Genomic DNA, 21123 nt, shown 5'->3' on the forward strand with positions numbered 1-21123 from the left:
GGAAGTTGATGGTGTTATGTTCTGGTTCACAGAGGGGTTGGGGCAGAGCCTGGATTAGCACCTAACTGCAGGCTGGTCTGCTGGATCCTTTCAGAAAGAAGTTTATGGCTCTCCACGTACCTAATGTGTATATGTAGCCAGTCAGATCCGTATCGGTGCACGGTATCGGCCTTTCTGAAACCAGGAAAAATCTTTCCTGTTACTCCCAGGGGGGAAAAATAAAAACTACCCTATTAAGGAAATTCTAATCCAAGCACACGAGCTGTTCCTGTTTTGATTTGGTTTTGGCAGTCCCTACATTCATTTACTTCCAAAATTGTTCTGCACAAAGTTTGGATAGGACAGGGAACAGTGAGGGCATTAGGACCAAGAGAAAGACACACACTTTGCTCAGTATTGTGTCTGGCAAAAGGCTTCCTGACTAAGTGCTGGAGTTATGTGTGAAAGAAAGTCAGGGACTGACTAGTTTACATCTGTTCATCTGACCTGGCTTGGAGCGACAAAACTGGGAAACGCTGTCAACTGTGCTTTGAAACAGGACAAACCACCTCGCTCCAGGCACCTATGGGAAACTTTGGCTGCTTCAAGAAACCTTGTGGAATGAAGGACTGAGCAAAATGGAATCTTTTTTTCTCTAGAGGGAAAAAAGGGGCAACAGATTAAATCCAGACTTGAGCCACCCTGAATGGACTCCGTGGGTGACGTCGCCAAGGCACTTGCCGACGATCGGAGTTGTGGTTTGTGTCCTGAAAGGTCTCCCAGGTCTGACTGGAAGCAAGTCACCTCCTAGGAGCAGGTACTTCAGAGGGGGCCGACCAGTGAGGTCAGCAGACCCGGAGACAGGCAGCCTATTATCTGCTGGGCTTGGGGAGGCTTGACTGGGGATAAGGAAAGATGAGTTGAGGGAGATGTAACGTGATCTGCCGCACCTGAGGGTCGTCAGCAATATGCCATTAAGGAAGAGGTGCCGGTACGGATCTCGCCAGCTGCAGTTCCTTTTACTGTTCCTGATGCTGGGATGCTTCCTGATGATGGTGGTGATGCTGAATCCACCATCCCAGGACCCCCAGAGGGCCAGGATTTCCCGCCCTGAGCAACTTCTCCCTGAAGACAGGTACCAGCTGGACTTTGGGGAGTCCCAGGAATGGGTGCTGGAGACCCAGGAGGAGAGCCAGCAGTACTACCCCCTGGAGGGGCTGGCCCCTTTCCTCTCCTTGCGGGAGGATGAGCTTCTGGTCGCCAACCCCACAGCCCGGAGGAACCTGAGCAGGGGGAGGCGAGGCGGGGGCTACCGGCTGGTGAAACAGCAAGGCAGGAGGCCGGGGGAGTTTGCTGAGGTCAGGCCGGGGGCCGGATGGCGGGGGATGTTTGTAGCTTTCCCCCGCCCGGATGGACGTGACCCAGGCGGGGATGAGCCCCTAGGGGAGCTTGGGTTAGAGACTCACGGCTTCAACGAGGCACTGAGTGAGCGGATCTCTCTGCACAGGGAGCTGCCTGAGGTGCGGCATCCTCTGTAAGTACGGTTCATGTCTCCTTCCCTCCCACTCACTGTGAAACCCGTCCCCTCCTCATCACCCTTCTCTGGAAGGAGCTCTCTCCCTCCATCCTGTCCCAAGAGGCCTGCTGCTGCCGCTGCCACCACTGTCACTTTCACTGCTCCTAGAAACCTCCCTCCTCTACCCTTCCTGCACCTTGGGGCTTGGTTCATAGTGGCTGCTGAAAGGGGGCTTTGGGAAAAAGGAACCAAGAGGATTTCCCCTCCAAATCCATGCTCGAATCAAACTTTTCCATCAGTCTTCAGGGGAGCACTGTGCCCAAAGCAGAGGCAGAACCTAGGGTATGAGAAGCCTCCCTTCCTCTTCCCTATCTCTTCTCCTTCCCCTCCCCCTTCCTATTCTTTTTCCTCTCCTTTCCCTTTCTATGTTACAAGGAACAGGAACACGCATTGCTGGAATTTATCACAGTGCTCTCGTAATTTGCTGCTTTTCCTGCCTTAGATACTTGGTCCAAAGAATTAAATCATGATGTTTAGAGACCCCCAGGGGCCCCTGTGGCCCCTGGACTGAGCTTTCCAGCCAGCGACCAGTCGCCCTCCCAGCTGGAGCTGGGCCGCTGTCCCAAACCGCATAGTGGGAAGACCTGGGTGATGGTGCCAGCTTGGCAGTGGCCAGAGGCCGAACAGGGAATTGGACCTGGCTCTAAGACATCCAACATGCCTTTCTGTGCCTTTCTGACTCAGATCCTTTTCCAGCCCTATAAACCAGCATTCCCATTTAGGGGACTTGCAGAGATTATCCAGAACATAAAGAAAACTCTCTAGGTGAGCAACGGTGTGGAGAGCAGCTACTGCTGAAAGACCAGTTTGGACAGAGCCAGCTAGGGGTATGACAGGCTTAACAGGTCCCTACCTTGTGTGGGATCAGTTAAAGGAATGCCTCTTTACACCACCCATCTGGCTAGCTTCTACTCCTCTTCCTCCTTGTCTTCCTCCTCCTCCTCCTCCTCCTTCTAATAATTATGGTGTCCGTCAAGTGTTTACCATGTGTCACGCACTGTACCATGTGTTGGGTGAGTTAAAAGACAATCAGGTTGGACACGGTCCCTGTCACGCACATGGCTCACAGTCTAAACAGGAGCATGAACAGGTTATTTCATCCCCATTTCACAGATGAGGAAACTGAGGCACAGAGGAGTTAAGCGACTTGCTCCAAGTCACCCAGCAGGGAAGTGGGGGGAGCCGTAATTCGAATCCAGATTTGACCGTCGGCCCCTGGCTCGTCCTTCCAGGTGGAGCTGTTTTAACCTATCCCGCTGCAGGGCCTGCTTTGCCCAGGTCACCCCAGTCTTGAATGGCTGCAAAAGGGCAGGAAGGCTGGGCCGTTTCCTGAGGTGTGTGGCGGCCTCTGCTGGTCCAAGGAGGCCTGGGAAGAAAACCCAAGCAGCCTGGCGGAGCAGGTGTTAATGGTCAAACGCAGTTTAATGTCCCAGTTGCCAGCAGCCTCACCCTTGGAGGCTGACCCAGTTGGCAATCATCACATGGGCAGTCTGAGGGGATGGGGGTGGATGCGTGGTGCCTTTTAAATTAATATGCGAGGTGGGGGAACGTGTTCAAGAGGAGGGTACAAGGTCATCAACTTGTCCCACGTGGGGCTCACAGTCTTCATCCCCATTTTACAGTTGAAGGAACTGAGGCACAGAGAAGTGAAAAGGTTTGCCCAAAGTCACACAGCTGACAAGCAGGGGAGCTGGGATTTGAACCCATGACCTCTGAGTCCCCAGCCTGTGCTCTTTCCACTGAGCCACAGTGCTTCTCTCAAGAGCCTAGAGACAGGGTAAGGGGACCTTTCGGCCTGTCACTGACAGAGCATTTGCTGACCCATCTCCGGTTCTGAGCAGCACGCTGCTCTCCTCCCTATCTACCCTGTGCTGGAAGCCTCTTGGCTCCTGGCAGCTTTTCTCTTGCTAAATGCAACTCTGCACTTTCTCTCTCCCACCATCCCCAGCGCCTGTTGGTGGCTTTCATCAGGCTGAAGGGCAGGAAAACTGATTTATTGGAAAAAAGAATAAACGATCCCCTTTCCATTCATACCAAAGTAGAGCCTAGATTGTTTTGATCTGCTCTAGCCCTGGCATTTGGTTAACCGATAATCCGGATAATTCCTAGAGGCATTTAAATGGATTCTAATGTTGCATATGGTGGATTTAAGCCAAATCTGGAGCTGGGGGTTCCCAGAAGAGGTAGAAGGTGGATTGGGGTCTTGTACAAAGCTGCCCAGATTCCCCCAGTGGCTGGACTGGAACCATGGCTGGGGCCTGACTTTGGCTTTTAGCAAGACTCCAGTTCTTCTGGATATCTTCTGAAAGCCCAAGGGGTTAGTCCGGAGAGGCCCCGAGAGAATCCTTAGGCAAGTGTGGGCTGAACTAAAAATGGTTCTGCTTATCCAGGGATCCGGTAAGTATTATTAGTGGCATTTTAATTAATAATAATGATCACATCCTCATGGGGGTAGCAGAGCCAGTAGCTTCACATATGTAACTTTGGCATTATCTCGATTCATCTCTCTCATTCAATCCCGTTTTTCAATCTCTCAGTTCTACCTTTGCACCATCTCTAAAAATCTGTCCTTTCCTCTTCATCTAAACAGCTACCACACTGATACAAGCATGGACCCACCATGACTACTGTTTCAGTCTCCTCTCTGACCTCTCTCTCTCCTCACTCCAGTCCATGCTTCACTCTGCTGTCCAGATCCATTTTCTGAAAAAAAGTTCAGACCGTGTCTCCTCACTTCTTCAAAACCTCCAGTCATTTCCCATCTACCTTTGCATCGAACAGAAATTCCTTACCATTGGCCATAAAGCACTCAATCTGCTCTCCCCGTCCTACTTCACCTCACTGATCTAGTACAACTCAGCCCGGGCACTTTGCTCCTCTGCCAGCCTATTCAATGTACCTCAATCTCATCTATCCCACCACCGACCCCTGGCTCATGTTTTCCCCGTGGCCTGGCACTCCCTTCATATCCATCCGACGGTCCACCACCATCTCTTCCTCCAAGAGGCCTTCCCTGACTAAGCCCTCATTTTTCCTATTTGTCCTCCCTTCTGCATTGCCTCTGTACTTCAATCTGTGGCCTGTAAACATTTGATATTCACCCCACCCTCAGCCTCACAGTACTTATGTATACATCCTCGTATTTTGCCACTTCCTGTACCTCTAATTTATTTTAATGCCCAACTCCTACTCTAGACTGCAAGCGCCCTGTGGGCGGGGATTGTGTCTTCCAACTCTATTATATTATACTCTCCCAAGTGCTTAGTATAGATGTCCCAGATGTCTTTCTCTAATTTGGTAAGTGGAATAGTGTGGGGTTTTGCAAGCATGATTCTGAGCTGAAGTCGACTGTAGCTATTTAGCTTTCCTATCCCATATGATCCAGTGTTTTTTTCCCACATTTCAGAGTGTTGCTGACAGTGTGTTGCAGTGTCTCACAAGGCAATCAGTTTGTCAGATGCTACAGCAGTTGGTAATGCTGTAATGCGTTTATCTAGAACCTGTACATAGACTCCAGCCTCCGTTTTGTGTCTGTGTTGGGGGGGGAGTATAATAGGCACTAAGGACTAGAGCATTGCTCTTCTGTTCTAAAGGAAGGTGAAGGGTCATTAGAGACTCACTCATCCCATTTGGCGTATGCGGAAGGCTTGAAATGAACAGCTGTCTGGTTGCAAAGCCTATGTCTGACCTTCAAGGGATGGAAAAATCTCCTGAAAAGGTGTATCCAGCACCTTTCTGTATGATATCCTTCATCAGCAATTCTTATTTTGCTCAGTGCTGTGATGTTCATTCCATGCTTGATTAGCTTCTATCATTATCAGCAGCCCAGCTTTTATTGAGCATCAGCTGTGTGCAGAACACTGTGCTAGGCACATGGAATTTACCAACAGAAGTGAAAGATGTTGTCCCTGCCATTTCAACCAATAAATTCTGTTCTCCTTTTGGGGTGACTGCAAGTCTCACCACGTAGCAAACTGATATTCCAGACTCTATTATATTTTACTCTCCCAATCTAGGTACTGTGTTCTGAACACAGTAAATACTCAGTGAATACATTGATTGTTTGATTTTCCTCAGTTTGAGGGGTGTCTGTTGGATTTTGCACCTCAAAATTAAGTTAAGTCCGGCGTATCTATTGTAGTGCTCTGGTTTGCCTCTCTTTTGGATGAGCTGGTATATTTGTTGGTTGGGGGAGTCACCTTTTCTTTGGGGACAAGGAATGCCTTCCTAGGTGGGACCTCCCAGACAGCTTCTGAACAGTCTGCTGCCTCTTCAGCAACTGAGAGACTAATGGATTTGCCCATCTGGTGGTCACTAAACTGTTGGATAGATTTTCCCACCAGGGTCAGAACATGAGCATCCTCGAGAGATGATAACTGCAACGTAGGCACTTTTCATTCCAATCCCACTTGAGGCTGGTGGCATCCCACAGCTGACGAGTTTCCTCCTCATCTTCCTCCCCACTTCCACAACCACCAGCATCGGATGGGAAGTGGAAAGAAGACACTGGTGACCCTGCTGGGGGGAGAGGCCACATCTCCTCACCTCCCTCCCCCCATCATGAGGATGCAAAAGCCTGACCTGTGACCCTGAGACCAAGGTCCCTTCGCCCTTAGAGTCTCAACTGGCAAAACTGAAAAAGAGGGAATAACCCAGGGACCACCTATCAGAGAGACTTGGTGCAGAGCCACCAGTTGGCAGGGTCGGGGAAGGGGACCTGCCAAGTCCAGGCTTTCTCAGCATTCCGCTCATCCCTGAGCTTCCAGGGCTTCAGATCGGGCTGGCTTCCCTCTGAACCCCTTCTGGGGCCCCTACTCTAAGCTCTGATTTCAGTAGTCAGGCAGGGCTACCACCCTCATCCCCAGTTTATGCTTTTGCATGTTCTGAGTGTGGAACATATGGGTGAAAGTGCAAAAGCAGCTTTTTTGATCCAGAAGCCTTTGCAGAGAAATTTTAAATTAGTAAAAATAGAAAATCAAAAATTAAATTTCTTTTCGGAAGTGAGTTCTAGCCAACTGGCTACAACCAGTAGAAATGATACACACTTACTATAAATTTCTACGGACTCTCCAGTGGCCTTGGGCCAGTCACTTAATCTTTATGCCTCAGTTTTCTCATCTGTAAAATGAGAAAGATGCCATCCATTCACCCTTCCTTCCTCCTTGCCTTCTTCCCTTCCCTGCTCCTCATGGGTGGTTAAGGAGGATAAACAACATAGTAGTTTGGAAAGCCTTTGATCTTTCTCTAGATTCCAAACTTCTTGTGGGCAGGGGACATGTCTACCAACTCTGTTATATTTTACTTTCTCAAGTGCTTAGTTTAGTGCTCTGTACCCAGTAACTGCTCAATTAATACAATTGATCAATTGACTAACTCTCATAAAGAAAGGTAACAGTGTTCTGCCACGGTGTTGTGACTAAGTGAAATCAAATCTAGTCCCACCAGTGGTTTTCTTGGCTTTCCTGTAGCATCCATTAAAAGAGAACAAAAATAGGACAGTCATCTCTGCTGTTGATCCAGAGTGGGCAGTTCACGCTGCTGGTGTCCCACTTGCATCCCTTGCTAATCTTCGCTGCACCCTCCTCCTCAGCCTCCACAGTAGTTTGGTAGCATCCACAAGCCTGCAAGGCATGTTCTCTCTGCTCAGAGAATCTCAGACTCAGGAGACCCAGGCTCTTGCCCCGACTTTGCCGCTTGCCTTCTGTGTGACCTAAGGCAAGTCACCTAACTTATCTAGGCCTTGGTTTCCTCACCTGTCAAATGGGGTGAAACTATACATCCTTCCTTCCTCTTAGACTATAAACCTCATGTGGGACAGGGTGGTGTCTAGGCTGATCATCTTGAATCTACCCCGGGCCTTAGCACAGTGCTTGAAACATACTAAGCAATTAACAAATACCATCATCATCTTCTTCGGAGAAGCAGCATGACCTAGTGGATAGAGCATGGGCCTGGGAGTAAGAAGATAATGGGTTCTAGTTCCAGCTCCGCCACTTGTCTGCTGAGTGATCTTGAACAACTCCCTTTACTTCTCTGTGCTTCTCATTTCATTTCTCTGTGTCTCAGTTCTCTCATCTGTAAAATGGGGATTAAGACCACGAGCCCTATGTGAGACGGGGACTTTGTCCAACCCGATGGTCTTCTGTCTACTCCAGTGCTTAGAACAGTTCCTGGCACATAGTAAACGCTTAACAAATACCATAATTATTATTCTTCATCACCACCTCCACTATTTGTCTTGTACCTGGCTTCTCTATGTAATTTCCGTGCATGCATTAAGCTATTTAACATAGCATAACCTAGGTGTATATTTTCTAAGGCTTAGCTTTTTGATCAAGGCAACAAGTCAATGTTGGAAAGGTATGCTGAGCCCACAGAGCTTGACGATGGATTGTTTGACATACTTGCACCACTTCAATTCAAAGAAAATAAGCCTAATGAATGCCCAGTAGAGTAAAATAAACAGATATTTTAGTGGGTGGTGTTTTTGCCACATTTTTAGTTTCCTGGCTGGTCACGAACAACAAGTCTGTGATTCGGGTTTAGTGTTCTCATTTAAGCCTTTTTCTCCACTCTAACATTTGGAACGCTCAGGCTTCAGGCCATCCCTCTGCATCCTCCAGTTAGCAGTTCCACACTGTTTTCCAGAGCTCTTTCATTCCATATCTTTCCACAGATCTCTGCTAAAGTCAAGCCAGCAATAATGTTTTTCACACTCCTCCCCTTGGGATCCATAGAGGTCAGAGGGTTAAAATGACAGAACTCAGCTGCATCGAGAAGCCATGGAGAATTGGTGGGAGGGAAGAAGGGAGGAAGTGGTGTCTCTGAGCTGTCCCGGTGAGGACAGGGACCCTGGTTGGGCGGGCTGGGAGGATGAGCTGTGCCATCAGACTCTGTGCAGAGTCACCCACCCCCTGCAGCCCTCTGGGGGAGAGATTTAGAGAACCTGCCAAGTGAGATCGCTTCTGTAGCAGCCCCGAGCCATTCTTCCCTTCCCTCTGGATTGCTTCTCTTCCTTTCAAGGCACCTCATGCTGCAAGGATAGTATTTTTGCCTCTCCTTACGAATAGTCAGAACACCATTGTTCATGTTCATAGATGAGGCTGCCAATAGTGTTGCTAAGCCAGTGTGCCTGCCTGGGTGGTTGCCAGTCAATGTGTAGTGTGGCCTCCAACTAGCTTCTGCCTGCAGAGTTTCTCTCTCCATTCATGGCTCAGCTTCACCCCCATGCTTGTTATCCCCTTGGCTGCTTCAGCATGAACCATCTGTCACCATTTTACCCAAGCCTCAGTGGCTCCACTGCAATAAGTAGATGGGTTCTTTGATATGTATAATATTCATATTACCATAGCTTAACTCCAACTTGAACATTTTTTCCCTGGGCAGATATGAGACTGACTGACTGATATTTCTTTACTGTAACCCAATCCAATAGGTGGGGGTAGGTTTGACCACCCTTTTCAGTGGGACTGGAGACATCAGACACATATTCAAAAGCTCCAGCAAATTAGCAGTGGATCCAGGCCCGGGTCAGGGTTCTTTCCACCACCTGCCCCATATCACTTTCTCTGAGAATGGAGCTCCTGGCTGAGGTGGTGTTTTGGCCCTCAGCTTCTCCAACAGGTGAACGGTGGCAGGCTGCACATGCCATTCAGATTCTGCACAAGAGGGGGAGGAAAAGAGGGAGAGAAGGGGTTACTGCTGAGAGGACTTGAGGACCCCTCTTCCTCCATACTATACAGGTGATAGATTTATTTTCTTGGAAACATGATCTCCCCTTGACCTCCTCAACTTCACAAGAGGTTTTGTTTTCCTATGATCCCAAAGCAAGCTGGATGTCCCATTTCCGTAAGAGTTCCAATCTGCCCTTGTAACTAATTATGTGGAATAGAGCAGGACCAGTAAAATTTGGCTGATGCTCAGTGAACAAATGTGAAATAAATCTGAGGTATTCTGGACCCCTAATTTCCAGAATGACCTATGACTGTATTGAGGAACTGTTAAAAATAAAATGCATTTACTGAACCTTCAGCCCAGACCTTTTACGAGAATAAAATAATAAATCTTGGGTTTCTCTTGAAAGCCTCTAATGGGCCATAGTCCAAGGTGAAGTTGAACTGTTTTCATCTTTCACACAACCCCCGATTGGGTTCACTTAGAGCCGAGTATATTTCTTCCCTGCACACTGATGCTTTGTGGTCATTTTCTGTTCCCTCTCAGTGGTGAATTTGGAAAGGTGCCCAGCACAATCCTGGGAAATGAAGTCTTCTGTGTATGCAGAGAACCCAGGGTGAGAGTCCTTCCCAAACATGTCCATATAGAATCCTTGGTTCCAGGAGATCTGGTCTCTTCCTTGGGCTCTACAGCTAACTGTAAACCTTGGCAGATTCCCCATTTCCTCAACAAGGCCATGGCCAGTGTGGCTAGGTGATGGGTAGTGAAATGCATGGCCTTTGCCTCCTCCTGCTGTTGCTCCAGACCATCCATCGCCCTAGGGTCTGCTGAACTCCCTCACACTCAGCCTTACAGCAGCATTCATAAAGATGGGAATCTGGGTATGGAGGCGAGGTAGGGTGCAGGGGGTGCACAACTTTAAGCTGATCCTGGAATGGAAAAACCTCTCCAGCAGCCTTGTAAATAGCTTTCAAACCACATACATCCATTAAAATCCTATCCAGTCTATAAAACTCACATTTCCCCACCTGCATTTATTAGTCATTCACCACTACTTACTAGTCACTCACACCACTTACTAGGCATTCAATATCTCCTCCTCACTTTCCCCTCCTCCTCCTCCTCCTCCTCCTCCTCCTCCTCCTCCTCTTCCTTTTCCCAAGGTCACTGGACTAAGAGAACACAAGCTTCTGGTTGAAGCAAAAGATCTCAGAATTCCCCTACTGACCCAGATTCCCATACAAATCAAACCCGAAGGGAATAGGAAAGAGAAACCTGGAAGATCCAATTTCTTTCAGTCCCATGGCCCAAGTTTTATTCAGGCAGGCCAAAAATATCACTAGTTCCAAAGGAATTTAGATAAATCCATGGGCATGAGCTCCGCAATGGGTTAATAGAAAGAAAGTAAGGGATGTTAGATGGTAACATTCCTATTAGGATGAATACCAAGGAGGGCAATCTTCATACAATTCCTCCCCAAATGTTGTTTCGTGTTGCTAGTCAGAGACAGAATATTGGGTTGGATGGTCAGACCATCCATTGGTCTGACACAGTAATGGCATTTTTCATCTCTTCCCTACTCCAAAATTAAGGCTCTAACACTTTTTCTGCACTTCATCCTTCATTGTCTCACCCCCAGGTGTCGGCAGCAGCATTACGGAGACAACCTGCCCTCAGCCAGCATCATCATCTGCTTCCATAATGAGGCATGGTCCACTCTCCTCAGAACAGTGCACAGCATCCTGGACACCGTCCCCAGGCCCCACCTTAAGGAGATCATCTTAGTTGATGACCTCAGCCAGCAAGGTAGTACCCACTGCCTTTCAGTTCTCTCTGACTTGGTGGGAGGCGGCTAGGAGAGGCCCCCTAAAAGAAACCATGCACAAGTGTAGGCAGAGCTACCTGGTGGCAGTGAGTGTGAACCTTTACCTCAAATGCTGGAGAAGCTGGATGTTTTTTCCGGCTTGTCATCCTCAATGACCGAATCCACTCACTGTGCCTTCCTCCCTGGTTTTTCCACCGCAGACCCCTTGTTCACATCCTTCCTCCTGCTTGGAATAATAATAGCAATAATAGTAATAATGATAATTTGGTATTTGTTAAGCACTTACTATGTGCCAAGCACTGTGGTAGATACAAGGTTATTAGTTGGGGCACAGACCCTGTCCTGCATGGGGCTCACAGTCTAAGTAGATTTCACAGTCTAGTACCTCCTCCCTCTTAACATCTGACAGACCACTGCTCTCCCCATCTTCAGAGCTCTTCTGGAATCATATCTCCAATTGACTTTTCCTCTCTCCAGATTGAATTTTCCCCACTACCACCTCAGTGTTCCTGAGCCAATTATACACTCTCACAACCACCTGTAGAATTTTGAACATATTGATTTATATACCCTGCTACTTACACACTCATCTGCATATCCACTGTTAGCTTCTTCCTCCTATCTGTAGTCGATTTTAGTGCCTGCCTCCTCTCGTAGATTTGAAACTCCTTAAGGGTGGGAACCGGATCTATTAACTCTAGTGTACTCTTCAAGTGCTTTGTACAGTATTCTCTACACACTACCACATCTCCTCCTACCAATTCCCAGGAAAATCAGCCCCAGCCTACAGAGTGCCTCACAGACCCATAATCCCATGAACAGCAAACACAAAGGGACTATGAAGAAAAGAGTTGGTAGATTTGATTTTTTTTAGGCTTTCTGCTATGAGTCCTTTTAAGTCCTCTGCAGATAGCCCCGGGCTCGGTGTTTTTTTGCCAAATTGCAGAAGAAAATGTTAGATGGTCAGACCGTGCCGACCATCTTTAAACCTTAGAGTGGTGGCCTGCCCCAGTCCCTGCCTGATGGGATCAGAGCAGGGCTCCTCCTCAGCCATTGCTGAGGGCCGTTGCTGCTGTCTCATGTAGTCAGTGGGCAGCTTCCTGTAGAGATAGGGGTGTGGCAGTGATGCTGTTGAGCAGTCGCGGCAGGCAGGATTTGCAGGAGGGGTGGCCTGACCTCCTCTTTCCCTTTGGGGCTGGTTCCGAGGCTCCGTCAGGGAAGCCTGGTTCCAGATAAACGTCGAGAGGATTCATTGCATTCCTTAGACTTCGAGCCACATGTGGGACAGGGACTGCATTCAACCCGATTACCTTGAATCTACTCCAGTGGTTAGTACAGTGCTTGGCATTTAGTAAGCACTTAAATGCCACAATTATTACCATTATTATTATTTTTTCCTAGGGGCCACAATTCACCCCCAAATCCCAGGGTAAAAAGTGATTGAAACTATTTAGAATGAGTGACTCCTAGGTCTGGGTGGGCCATACAAGAGGCGATGCTCTCCAGCCCAACTCCCTATTTCCTGGCACGTCCTTGAATAAGCCATTGAGACAAATGTTCGAGGATGCCATCCCTAAAGCTCCTTGGGAAAGAGGTTATATTGCCTCCATCAGGATCCTAATCCAGCAATTTCTCAGGTGTCCTTCCACATGTGTCTCCCTATCATGCCTGGTTGCAGCTCAAGCCCATTGTGGTAACCCGCTAAGTCCCAGCGCATTGGTCACGTCGTTAACAGCATCCCGTTTGTTCCAGATCACCTCAAGTCTGCACTTAGTGACTATGTTTCCAAGCTGGATGGGGTGAAACTTCTCAGGAGCAATAAGAGACTGGGGGTCATCAGGGGGCGGATGCTTGGAGCTGCTCGGGCGACAGGGGATGTGCTGGTCTTCATGGACTCCCACTGCGAATGCCACCGGGGCTGGCTAGAACCCCTGTTGAGCAGAATAGCCAGCAACAGGTAACTGCAGGTGGGGAGACGAGGGTGAGGGGGGAGGGACAGTGCGAGGGAGGTGGGAGGATTGGAGCCAGGTCGGGGCGGAGTGGGGGACGGAGTTGGGGCCGAGAGGCAGCTGGAAGAAGATAATGTCCCCAGTCACTGGTCGAGATATGGTTTTCTCCCTGATTGAGGGCATTTTGGAGAAGGAAAATTAGTAATTGCCAGAATTGGGGTTATTTTATCAGGGAAACCCATCTTACTTCATTTGTAAACTAACAGGTGAGATGTTTGGGTAGACTTATAGTGACTTTAAGATTTACTCATTTTAACATCCAGAGCTAGGTGGAGTGTTTCCTGAGGTGAATGGAGTTTAGTAAAATTTGAACAAGATATAGCTGGGACAAAGGTCCCCTCCCATGGGGTGGGTCCAAGCAGGTCAGAATCCATTTTCTTTCCAACCTTGAAGGTTTTCCCAGTCCATGTTGATGGCATGTAATAATAATAATAATTGTGGTATTTATTAAATGCTTACTATGTGCCAGGCACTGTTCTAAGTGCTGGCGTGGTTACAAGTGAATCGGCTGGACACAATCCCTGTCCCACATGGGGCTCACAATCTCAGTTCTCATTTCACAGGTGAGATAACTGAGGAACTGAGAGTTAAGTGACTTGACCAAGGTCACACAGCAGACATGCAGCAGAGCTAGAATTAGAATCCAGGCTCTGCCACTTGTGTTCTGTGTGACCTTGAGCAAGTCATTGTCTGCTCAGTTATCAGCTGCTTGGATTCAGAGCAGGGAGGGCAGGGTGGGCATACCAAGTATTGGTAGTCTCTGTGCACTGGGAGAATTCATTCATTCATTCAATAGTATTTATTGAGCGCTTACTATGTGCAGAGCACTGTACTAAGTGCTTGGAATGAACAAGTCGGCAACAGATAGAGACAGTCCCTGCCGTTTGACGGGCTTACAGTCTAATCAGGGGAGACAGACAGATGAGAACAATGGCAATAAATAGAGTCAAGGGGAAGAACATCTCGTAAAAACAAGGGCAACTAAATAGAATCAAGGCAATGTACAATTCATTAACAAAATAAATAGGGTAATGGAAATATATACAGTTGAGCGGATGAGTACAGTGCTGTGGGGATGGGAAGGGAGAGGTGGAGGAGCAGAGGGAAAGGGGGAAAAGAGGGTTTAGCTGCGGAGAGGTAAAGGGGGGGTGGTAGAGGGAGTAGAGGGAGAAGAGGAGCTCAGTCTGGGAAGGCCTTTTGGAGGAGGTGAGTTTTAAGTAGGGTTTTGAAGAGGGGAAGAGAATCAGTTTGGCGGAGGTGAGCAGGGAGGGCGTTCCAGGACCGCGGAGGACGTGGCCCAGGGGTCGACGGCGGGATAGGCGAGACCGAGGGACGGTGAGAATCAGGAGCACTGTTGTTGAAAGTGGTTCTCAGCATGCTCTGTATAAAGCCTACATTTCCTGAGGCAACATAGAGAGGGGATAGGGATTTTGAGAGGTCTCCTAGTCCCGACCTTCTGCCTCCATAAAGGCTTCGCTCCCTTGGAACTCCTCTCACACTACTTGCTGAGCCTGACAACCACCTCCTTTTTGTCACTGAAATAGAGCCTGGTAAAGAAATACGGTTTCTAGCCCATGCAGTCAATCACTTAGTACAGTGCTCTGCCCACAGTAAGCACTCAATAAATCCCATCGATTTATTGATTGCAATCTCCACTCCCCAACCCCCAACCTACCCACTGGGGAGATGCGCCAAAAATAAAATGAATTGAGCATCTTTTATCACTCTCCAAATGTACATGGATACTCCCTGTAGACTAGTAGATGAGGCTAATTTAAAAGTTACGCTCTTCATCTTCAGAATATCCCTTGCTGGCAGGACAACCCTCCTTCCTCCAGCCATTGGGCAGCCCAAGTAAGAGGGGAAATTTTAAGACACCAGGGCCGAAGGCCGCTGTGCTCGCATCTCTCAGTGATTGGAGTTCGTCTCTGGCTCTAATTCCAGTCACTCTCATAAAGAAAAAAAACTGCCATAAAAAAGAATGGAGCAAAAAGCCTGGTTGGAGAGCCGTGATCACATTCTTCCTACTTTCAAGAACTCCCTTTGAACACAGTGTGGGAGGATATGGAAGAGTCACTCAGATCTGGTAGTGCTTACAGGCTGATGTTTCTCTCAGCGATTTGCCCTTCACTGTGACCATGGTCAAGGCCAAGGATTGAAGCAACCAAGCTGTGAAAGCTTGGCTTTGATATCTAACTAGCTCCAATATCAGTCAATCAATGAATCATATTCATCGAGCACTTTCTCTGTGCAGAGCACTGTACTAAGCACTTGGTCAGTAGACGCGTTCCCTACTCACAGTCTCGTTGCATCCTTCATGTTCCCTGCACCCTTTTTGCAGGTGTGGATAGGAGAAAAGCAAGCCAGGAGAAGACTCAAGCACATAGTGTCAGGCATACTAGAATGAGCTTTTTCATCCAGAAAGCTTCTTTTGTGTATCCTGGGAGGTTAGGGCAAGACTATTTCCCTGACGAGTCTTTGAACCCTCCAAAAATGTGGTGTTTTTATAGTCTTTTTTGAAGGCTCCCTAGTTGTATTCACTACCCTGTAGTGATCACTACCCAGGTCTGCAGATGAAAGGGAACAGAAGAAGCCATAGCTCATTTTTATTTATGAAGCATAAATATTCAGGATATATGCTTTAATATAGAGTTATTACTAGGGGTTGCCAAATGCCTGTCAATGGCATAAAAGAGCTCCAGCCCTCGTAATTTCATTATTCCTCATCCTAAACATTATAGAAATGAAAATCCAGGTGGGTAATGCAGAAGCAGTGAATTTTGATACTGAAATAATGTGCAAAATAAGTATTCTTAGTAATTCTCTTCTGATTTTATTGTGAAAATGACTCCAAGGCATTCAAAATGTCTCTCCCTCCTCCTGCTTTCTTAACTCCTCTCCCCCATTTTAAACCCAGATTAACAACCCAACACCCATTAAATGCTTCTAGATTGGTCCATAGTTAGGAGGAAGAGGTGCCAGAGAAAATAGCTTCAGCATCTAAAGTGCTCAGTAAATGCTGCTGCCCGTGGGGATAAGAGCTACATGAAAGTCACCTCACAAAGGCAGCGCAGAAGAAAAATGACCAGGAATAAACTATCCAGGATTTTTACGAAATCTTTCCACAGGCCCAGCCTTAAGAAATATGTAAGGCCTGCAGTCAGGGTTGTCGAAATCAAGTTTTAAGTCATATAGGTTATTATTTCCCAAACACACTACCTGCTTAGCCTTCCTGTTCCCTCCTTCCTCCCTCCCCCCTTGGCACACACAGACGTCCTCCACTTCCAGCTCTAGTATCCTCTTGATTTTGCTTTCTTCCTAATGGTTTGGATTTTCCTTTAATCATACCTCACTTTCTTCAGGCTCAAAGCTTTCTCCACTATTGTTTTCCTGTAGTCTCTGTCCTGCTCTCAGGACCTTGACTGGGTGAGAATCTGTTGAAGCAAGAATAGTGATTCTGGGCCTCCTTGCTAGAGTAACAAAAGAGTCTCTGAGTTTTGAGTGGACGAAAACTCCAGTTTTTCTTTGTTACTCTCATCAGCTTTGCCTTTAGCATTTTCTTTTCTCTGAAAACACAATGCAATCCTTATTATGAATTTGAGTAAAGATGCATGCTTTTTGAAAGCATCATTATTCCTAATGATTTTCCAAGGGATGAAAGATCTGTATGGATTCCCAAGACTGGAGACATTCCGTAGTTCAATGAGCCTCTCTAGTCGAAAAAATAGCAGGAAATCAAGCCAGTTTAGGAAGAAAAGCAAAAAGCAAAATGACCTATGGTAGGCACGATGTGCATCAAACCAAGAATTTCAAATAGTCACTAATTAATATTACCCTGGTCGGTGGTTCAGAACATTTCCAGCTATGTTGTGAGGGTCCTTCTGTTTCCACCTCTGGACTCCACAGAATCGAATGACTGATGCTTGCCAGGGCAAGAGTTTTACTTCAAAGGGCTGTCCGAGGCAGGGGCTGACTTGCTGCCAGTGACTGAAAGAAATAAGTAAGAAAAGGAAATTACGGGCAGCAGCCTCCTGCTTCCAGTTACCTTCAACTGAAAATGTACACATTATCAAGGAGTCATCGTAGAGCGGCAGAAAGCCAGATGTGTCTCACTGGAACATTCTGTGGTTGAAGTTGGGAGCGCTGAATGAGAAACTCAGCACCAAGTGGGAGCGGTCCGTAGCCAGAGATGCCGGTGGGCTCCACCTAACCATTACTGACTGATGACTTTTCTTGTCTTCTATCCACGAGGCTGTAAAGCTGACCAGGAAGCATTTGCCAAATTTACAGAGATTACTCACGGAACTCTGCTTGACCTATATGGGTCACATCTGTCCTGAAGACCCTCTAAGTTACCCCCCTGCCCCCCCCAAACACACAAGCAAACAAACATTCATGGGGACTAAAGGGAGTGAGAATTTGATCCTCAGGAAATACTCTACAGGGGCTGCACACACAAATTTTGAGTATATATACACACATGCACATACCTAGTTTGTGTACACACATCTCAGTCCCATCATCCCCTGATTCCTTCCCTATGGCCATGGTTGGAATCGGCCGGTATGTGCATGGAGCTGCCCTCCAGAGTTTTTCCAGTGCTCTGATTGGCCAAGCCCACCCGCACACATTCTCCAGTTGACATGCTTACGTCTTTTGGAAACTTGAGGCAAGTTCCTTTTTTTAAATGAAGCTGAATTTAACTTACTTTCACATTGTCTAGAAGAGTGCCACACAGGTATAATACATGCTTTTAGATTAGTAGAAGAATAGAGTTGGAAAGAACCTCGAAAAATCATCTGGCAAAGTTCCCCGCCTCCAGGCAGCCAGATTATAGAACCGCCAAGGACAGATAGACATCTAATGTTTTCTTAAAGTGCTCCAGGAATAGAGAAACCCCAGCCTGCTTTGCTGCGACATTTTATCTGAAGCTCACTTCATTTCAAGGAGTTAAAATATTCTTCAGGGGCTTGTTCAGAAGGAATCTGTCTTCTTGTTGGAAATAGAGAGATTTGAGATGCCCCAGTAATGTTCCCAGTCAATTCTCTCACTTTCTAGATTATTGTGATTTTGAGGGCAACTTTGAAGACTTATGATGTTTCCTCAGTAGTTCAAATGTTGAGGAATACCCCATGCCACCATGTAGATGTCCAAACATAAACTTCCTTTTTGCAGGTTTCTTTGAGACTGCTATTAAAAACAGGTCCTTCAGCATTCATTCCTCTTGGTTTTGATTGACGTAATTATTTACTCAAAAGCCTGGCTGATTCTTTCTGCTTCATAGGGCCTCATCCTGTAGAGTGGGGTGAGAAAATCAGTGGAATGTTGTTCAAGCTCTGCAGGATTCTTTTCTGGTCTTTGATGAGGTGGATTCTATCCTGCTTCTTTGGGACTGTGATTGTGTGTATGGAATCCAAGTGCAGATATTGAAGCCACAGATCTCCAATTGTGAAAAAATTTTGGTTGACCCTCTCTCTGGAGTCTGGGATTGTTTCAACTCTGCCTGTCTCATAAAATGGATGGAAGGCAAACAATAAATCTCACTGTTAGCCTCTCTGGCATCTCTCTCTATTAGATTCTTGTGCTGCTTCATGCCAGACTTTTCTGTTTAGGGTCTTACTCAGTTCCTTGGTTAAAGACTGATTTTCCTCCCCAGCAACTCTTAGGAGCAGAATTACCTCGAGATTCTGCTATTGAATAGAAGGCATAACATTCTTAAAACATTTGGGCTTATTTCAGCTTTGGTTCTGTTGTGAAATTAGTCTGGTGATGCCATGTTGAGAGTCACTCTAATGTATATGGTCCCCTAATGCAAACATTGAGCAGCATTAGAAATTAATATGGAGCAAAAATGCAGAGAGCTCTGAAATTCACTCTAGATAGTCTCCTGTGAAAGTGCCTATCTGGCAGATTTATAAGTATTCAGTAGCTCAGGATAAAGCTGTGTGTAGTTGGTTTTGATCCATCAGGTAAAATGATTTTGTCTATTGTTTTTTTGGGAAAGTTTCTTAAGCCTGATGTATTCAAAAGGATGACAAAAGGATTTTAGTAGCCAAAAAGGAAACAAGAAACCAATTTGACACTAGGGTGGACTCTAACAAGTGATCAACCAGTAATATCATAACTTACTCTTAAAGCCATAAGCTCACTGTGGGCTGGGAGTGTGTCTGTTATATTGTTATGGTGCTTAATATAATAGTAAATGCTCAATAGTACTTGGGGCCTGGGTTCTAATCACAACTCCACACTTGTCTGTTTTGTGAACTTGGGCAAATCACTTAACTTCTCTGTCCCTCAGTTACCTCATCTGTAAAATGGGGATTAAGATTATGAGTCCCATGTGGGACATGAACTATGTCCAACCTGAATAATCAGTATTTAGTCTAGCACTTAGTACAGTGCCTGGCACAGAGTAAGTAAGCACTTAAAAAAGTATGATTTTTTTTTTAGGGAGCTTATAGTCTAGAGGGCGAGACAGGCATTAATATAGAGAATTAATTTATGGATGTGTGCATAAGTGAAGTGGACCTGAGGGTGGAGTGAATAAAGATTATAAAGCAATAATAAGATTATTATTGTGCATGGGTGACACAGAAGGGAGTGGGAGAAGAATCTTGCCCTATTCGGCCCCACGCTTGTCAGACCACTGTCTAATCAGTAATTTTACTGGTTCAGCATGTGTGATCCCTCTATATTTAAATGATTTCTGCATGAATGTATAATACAATCCTTTTTTTTCCAGAAATCGAGTTGTCACTCCTATCCTAGATGTGATTGATTGGAAGACTTTCCAGTATTTTCACTCAGAGGATCTGCAACAAGGGGTGTTTGACTGGAAACTAGATTTCCACTGGGAACTGTTACCGGAACAAAAAAGGAAGGTACGCCAGTCTCCCATCAGCCCAATCAGGTAATACTCCATTACACAGAATGCTTTTCTACCCTCTCTACTGGGCCACCATGAAAATTAGAGTTCAGCCTAACAACTGAAAGGGATGAGTTGCTTTAGTTACTCTAATTTATGGACAAAGGCCCTGAATACTCATACCTCATGTCTTGTATGAATGCTAAAATAATGCTTTGTCCAGGGGGATTTCCTGGAAGTTTGTAAGGGTATTAGGTTTCATTTTAAATAACTTAGACAGACTAATGATGGTACATATTAAATGCTTACTATGTGCCAAGCACTGTGCTAAAAACTTAAGTATATACAAAATAACCAGTTTGGACATAGCTCCTAACTCATATGGGGCCCCCAGTTTGATGGAAAACAGGTGGAAGAGGAAAAGTGAAAGGGCTAGCTAATCCTCGAATTGTTACTCAGCCCCTGAGCAATCAATAGCTGACTCCTCTTGGGCTCTTGGAGGGAACTCTATTATATTGCTCCTTTAAGGCTAAAAGCATATTTTTCAGACTGAGATTCAGATCCACCAAGAAAGAAGGAAAGGGCCAGGTCTGAGAGCCTGTCCCAGGGACGTTTTCCTGGTTAAGGCCCCATTGGTACAGAATACAGTATTTGGCTGAAGAGTCTTTTCTTTTAACAGCCAGTGCATTCCCATAATCCCTTGAAGCCACAGTGTTCCTCTGTGTTCTTCCCTAAACCCAAATGCCAGGAGCTGGGTGCCAGATGGAAAAAGTCAGGGCAGTCAGGGAATGGAGGGAGGATCTCCCACCCCAACCACGGGAATCAGTAAATGGCAGCAACTCAGTTTCGATTTCCAAAGCAAATCACACCCAGATGGAGAGGGTCCCAATTGTCAACCCAGCGAGGCCCTCCACTTCTCAGTTACCCAGCCCTCCAAGACCCTCAGCTGCTCAGCCTCTGAACTTCAAGAGAGCCCACTGGTAAACTTCTGAGATTCTGTTTAATTTCACTCTCCAACATCACTGCTCCTCCACTGTGCCTCTGCCATCCCAGAGTGCACTGTCCAGACTAGCAATATTAGATTGGGAGCCCAAAGTCCTGTGACATCTTCCCTGACTAGAGCCTTGTCCACTTCTATGTACGACCCTGACTGCCACTGGTTATTTTCCTCCACTATCCACCTAGTGAGCCTGGA

The 21123-nt window shown here is 46.6% G+C and overlaps 1 protein-coding gene across 1 annotated transcript in view; it reads left to right on the forward strand.

Moving 5' to 3' along the window:
- The first annotated feature begins 385 nt into the window (after nt 1–385).
- The window catches only part of GALNT15 (polypeptide N-acetylgalactosaminyltransferase 15), a 35544-nt gene continuing 14806 nt past the window's right edge, over nt 386–21123 (forward strand). The window contains exons 1-4 of the mRNA XM_029070017.2: nt 386–1513; nt 10869–11035; nt 12807–13011; nt 19806–19973. Of these exons, the coding sequence (XP_028925850.1) occupies nt 948–1513; nt 10869–11035; nt 12807–13011; nt 19806–19973 (1106 nt within the window). The 5' untranslated portion in view covers nt 386–947. The remainder of the gene's footprint in view (nt 1514–10868; nt 11036–12806; nt 13012–19805; nt 19974–21123) is intronic.

The sequence above is a fragment of the Ornithorhynchus anatinus genome, chromosome 8, assembly GCF_004115215.2.
Source record: "Ornithorhynchus anatinus isolate Pmale09 chromosome 8, mOrnAna1.pri.v4, whole genome shotgun sequence".
Classification (NCBI taxonomy): Eukaryota; Metazoa; Chordata; class Mammalia; order Monotremata; family Ornithorhynchidae; genus Ornithorhynchus; species Ornithorhynchus anatinus.